We start from the raw sequence: 4,970 nt of genomic DNA, 5'->3' as shown, positions 1-4,970 counted from the left end.
TCTATCCTCTTCTATCTGTCCTCTTCTATCTATCCTCTTCTATCTGTCCTCTTCTATCTGTCCTCTTCTATCTATCCTTTTCTATCTATCCTCTTCTATCTATCCTCTTCTATCTGTCCTCTTCTATCTATCCTCTTCTATCTATCCTCTTCTATCTGTCCTCTTCTATCTGTCCTCTTCTATCTGTCCTCTTCTATCTATCCTCTTCTATCTATCCTCTTCTATCGGTCCTCTTCTACCTGTCCTCTTCTATCTATCCTCTTCTATCTATCCTCTTCTATCTGTCCTCTTCTATCTATCCTCTTCTATCTGTCCTCTTCTATCTATCCTCTTCTATCTGTCCTCTTCTATCTGTCCTCTTCTATCTATCCTCTTCTATCTGTCCTCTTCTATCTATCCTCTTCTATCTGTCCTCTTCTGTCTGTCCTCTTCTGTCTGTCCTCTTCTATCTATCCTCTTCTGTCTGTCCTCTTCTATCTATCCTCTTCTATCTGTCCTCTTCTATCTATCCTCTTCTATCTATCCTCTTCTATCTGTCCTCTTCTATCTGTCCTCTTCTATCTATCCTCTTCTATCTGTCCTCTTCTATCTGTCCTCTTCTATCTATCCTCTTCTATCTATCCTCTTCTATCTGTCCTTTTCTACCCATCCTCTTCTATCTATCTTTATCTTTTCTGTCCCGGTGTTTCTGTATTTGGAAAGGACCATTTGGCCAGAAAGGTCCCGGGGAGGTTTGAGAATGCCTCGTTAAAGACCAATTACATGTTCCATAGGTGGATGGTTCCGTGTTTGGGGGGGGAGCATGCAAAAGTCTAGACCCAGACTGACCAGGTTCACTCAACTGCCAGGGTCCACACGGGATTTTGGCCTAATCCTATGTCCGTAGACTGGAAATTATACAAATACTAGTTTGGTTTTATTCTGGCTTAAACTAAGATATATATATATATTTAGCATAATTAGTGGATATGAATCCAGATAACTACTTTAAAGGCTTGCATATGCATACTTTCTACCAACGTGTGAGTGTATTGCAGGCGAGTGCTGATAGACACGGGAGAAGCTGCTGTCCCTGAATACATCAGCAGTCTGAAACAGGCGCTGAGGCAGTTCAACACCAGCATCCAGGAGATCATCGTCACACACTGGCATCATGACCACCTGGGTGGAGTGGAAGACATCTGCAGGGACATCACTGGTGAGGACAGCATGTGTTTAACGACCCTGGATTATCACTGTTCAGTCCTGCAGTATTATCGGAATTACAAACTGGAAAAAGGGTCAGTTCCGTTTTTCAGTCAGTAATCCAAATTTCAACTGCTTGGGATCTAGTTGTCACAAAAGTGCCTGTGTAAAAAATAGATGCAGGACAGAAATAACATATTTCATCATAGTTTGCTTGACAGTTTAATATTGCTCTGTTTTCCCTCTTGCAGGTTCTGAGGTACGAGTCAGCAAACTGCCTCGCTCCAGCCAAGCCAAAGAGACGGCTGGAGACAAAAGCTTCACTTATCTCAAAGATGGAGATGTTGTCCAGACGGAGGGGGCCACGCTAAAGTCAGTTCACCTAATGGGAAAGTTGAATATGTAAAGAGAGCATTTTAAACTGGTAGGACTTTAACTAGCTTTACAGGAAATATAGATAGATAGGTAGGTAGGTAGATAGATAGATAGATAGATAGATAGATAGATAGATAGATGGAGAAACTTTATGTATCTCGAAGGAAATGAAGGTGTCCAATAGCTTATACACATCCTACAAACACAAAGGCACACAGACAATATGACATCCACGCACACACACATACTATATTCCACAGTGTGGGGAAAAATGCAGAAAGGTGCAATGGTATCATAGTGCAATCAGTCCAGTCCCGGGCAATATGTATAAACAACATCCAAAGACATGCTGTAAATAATGTGTCCTATTATATGCACTAGAGACACATAATTCAAAAATAATACATGATTTATTTATTTTAAAGATTATTTTTTGGGCATTTTAGGCCTTTATTTGATAGGACAGTTGAGGACATGAAAGGGGAGAGAGAGGGGGAGTGACATGCAGCAAAGGGCCGCAGGCCGGATTCGAACCCGGGCCGGCTGCGTTGAGGAGTAAACCTCTATACATGGTCACCCGCTCTACCAACTCAGCTATCTGGGTGCCCAATAATACATGATTTAAAACAAAATTTAAATCCTTTCTCAAGATGGAAACGTATAAGATCTTTGGAGTGTGCCACAGACAGTAACATGAAATGATGTGTGTATCTAGTGGTTAATGATGGTCATACCTAACACTCTAAGGGCTAATGTCTGAGTCTGGTTACAGTCAGTCATTTGAGCAGAGGACCCTGTTTTATAACTCTGAATCCCAGAGTGCTGTTCACCCCCGGCCACACTGACGACCACATGGCCTTGCTGCTGGAGGAGGACCGGGTGCTCTTCTCTGGAGACTGCATCCTGGGCGAAGGCACAGCCGTGTTCGAGGATCTCTACGACTACATGAAGTCTCTGAACGTCCTGCTGGACTCGGAGGCTGACATCATCTACCCCGGTAAGTCTGTGCGGTACCTTGATCATAGCACTTCTGTCAAACCAAGAAATACTCACATTGAGAATGTGCAACCAGCATATATTTGGCATTTGTCTGGAAATATCATCTAAACAATTTGTCAGTTATCTAAGTGGTTGTCCATTAATTTATCGTTTTTTAAAATAGTCATCGCGATATCGACTGGTGCAATAACCATATGGAGAAAGGCTGCGACATATCACAAAGGACACGCCGAGATTTCTTTGTGTTAGTTGAAAGGAAACTGCACTTTATAATGGAACTGTTATTCTATTCTAGTAGTGCCTTTAATATTCAATTCAGTGTTCAGTTTGTTCAACAAGAGAACGTTGGAAGTGATTTCATTCATTAGTTTTAAATTCAACAAGCATTTAGTTCTATTCAAGCAGAACGCTGAAAGCAGCAGAACTGAGCACACTTCTGTTTATTTATCGCAGGTGATATAGTTATCACAATATTCAACGTTATTGCATATTTTTCTCATTTTGTGCATCCATGTTGTCCAATCATCAACCAACTTTGACTAATTTTTTCAGTGCTACCAGTTTAGCTTCTTTGATTTCTCTTTTTTTCACCAAAATAATAACAAAATACAATAAGCTGTTGTTCCTCCTGTCAATCAATCCAGTCACTTTGTGTTAGATCGAAATTAAATCAGTTCAGTGCAATATGGAAAAAAATCAAAAAATCAAATCAAATATCACAAAATTCTTGACCAATTACCTCTGGGGTGCTTTGACAAAATATTTTTATACCTGATGTTTTTGATAAAAGTCACGAGTAATGATCATGAGTAACAAGCTGGACAGAATTAAATCCCCGTCCTCGTAGCCGGGGATTTGAACAGCGCCGGCCTGAAGAGACTCCGACCTGACCTCCGGCAGCACATCACACGCAGCGCCAGAGGAGAGAGAACCCCCGAGCCCTGTACCCCTCTCCCCCCAGGCTGCCCGTCTGCCCAGCGACCACTGGGGCTAGACGCCCACCCACCACCTCATTTTCTCCTGTGTTATATATTACTATTTTTATGGGTTTTTTTGATTATTGATTGTTTTTGTGGGACAAACAGATAAACAATGAATTTCAGTGCACATCCTTCTGTGTATGATTGTGAGTGTGACAAGTCAATTTGATTAGATTTTTAATGTGGATATAATGACTAAGTGCATCATGGCGGTCCAATGGTCAGCAAGAAGGTCCTGGGTTGGAATCCAGGTCGTTCCAGTCCTTTCTGTGTGGAGTTTGTATGTTCTCCCCTGTTTGTGTGGGTTTCCTCCAGGTGCTCCGGTTTCCCCCCCCATCATCAGAAACAGGTACTAGGTTCTGTAAAACCAGAAGAAAACAACTCTTATGCCAGATTACGATTTCCAAAATCAAAAACGATACATAGTCTCACATCACAATGTCATGATGTAATATCCAAATAATCCCTAGGACTAGATTAAGTGCTAAATCAAAGTTAGATTGTAAATAGTCACTTAAAATTATGGCCCCCCACTTTCCTGGGAACACATCCCAAGTCAGTCTGACCTGTGGAGTAATGTAACTGTTTGGATAAACGCCTGCTGCTGTTTTCTGTGCAGGTCACGGCCCTGTGGTTCAGGATGCTGGCTCGAAGATCAGACACTACATCAGCCACCGGGACCAAAGAGAGCAGCAGATCCTGGCTGCCATTCAGGATGGAGCAGGGAAGCCTTTCTCCTCAATAGAGCTGGTCAAGATGGTCTACAAGGTCAGGACAAACCTGCCTGGTACTTAGAAAAGTTCTCCAGTCTGTAGTCAGTGATAGTACACCTTAGCCATATTTGAACTGTTAGGTTCAGCGTGCTCAGTGGTATCCACACCAGATGGAGATGCAATCAGCAAGTTCCTCAGTATACCAAGGAAACCTACTGTGTACAATAATGAAACCAAAACAAGGATAAGTCCATGGAAGTGACAAGTAATCACACAAGCTACCCGTCTGTGCACATGGAGGTCAGGGCTTTTTCACCCAGCAGCCAAACAGCTAGTGAATGTTAAAATTCCACCAGCCATTTTCTCCAAATATTTCCATTGTTTTTACTAGCCACTTGCATATTTTACCAGCATTTGGCTAGTTGATGGTTCTAATTTTGGACCCTGGAGGTGGTCATAGTCAAATGCTGTGCTTTCTTCTCTCGATTTCTCTCCCAGGACACTCCTGAATACCTGCACCAAGCGGCTAATGTGAACCTAGTCCATCACTTAAAGAAACTGGAGAAAGACGGCAAGATCACCCTGGGTACGTCATCTCCGGCTGCCGCTGCTGTTCTGGGAGAATTTGAGAGCATCAGTAGTTCAACTCAACCAAATTAGGCATATCTGGCAACTGAAATAGTTTGGGTATTATTACATACATACATACACACATATA

The 4,970-nt window shown here is 42.2% G+C and overlaps 1 protein-coding gene across 1 annotated transcript in view; it reads left to right on the top strand.

The window, feature by feature from the left end:
* lactb2 (lactamase, beta 2) overlaps positions 1-4,970 on the top strand; it is a 6,414-nt gene that overhangs the window by 458 nt on the left and 986 nt on the right. The window contains exons 2-6 of the mRNA XM_034888746.1: positions 1,038-1,198; positions 1,437-1,557; positions 2,379-2,557; positions 4,159-4,307; positions 4,751-4,838. Coding sequence (XP_034744637.1) covers positions 1,038-1,198; positions 1,437-1,557; positions 2,379-2,557; positions 4,159-4,307; positions 4,751-4,838 — 698 coding nt within the window. The remainder of the gene's footprint in view (positions 1-1,037; positions 1,199-1,436; positions 1,558-2,378; positions 2,558-4,158; positions 4,308-4,750; positions 4,839-4,970) is intronic.

This window comes from Etheostoma cragini, chromosome 12 (assembly GCF_013103735.1).
Source record: "Etheostoma cragini isolate CJK2018 chromosome 12, CSU_Ecrag_1.0, whole genome shotgun sequence".
Taxonomy (NCBI): domain Eukaryota; kingdom Metazoa; phylum Chordata; class Actinopteri; order Perciformes; family Percidae; genus Etheostoma; species Etheostoma cragini.
This window is presented reverse-complemented; position numbering and strand designations above follow the sequence as displayed.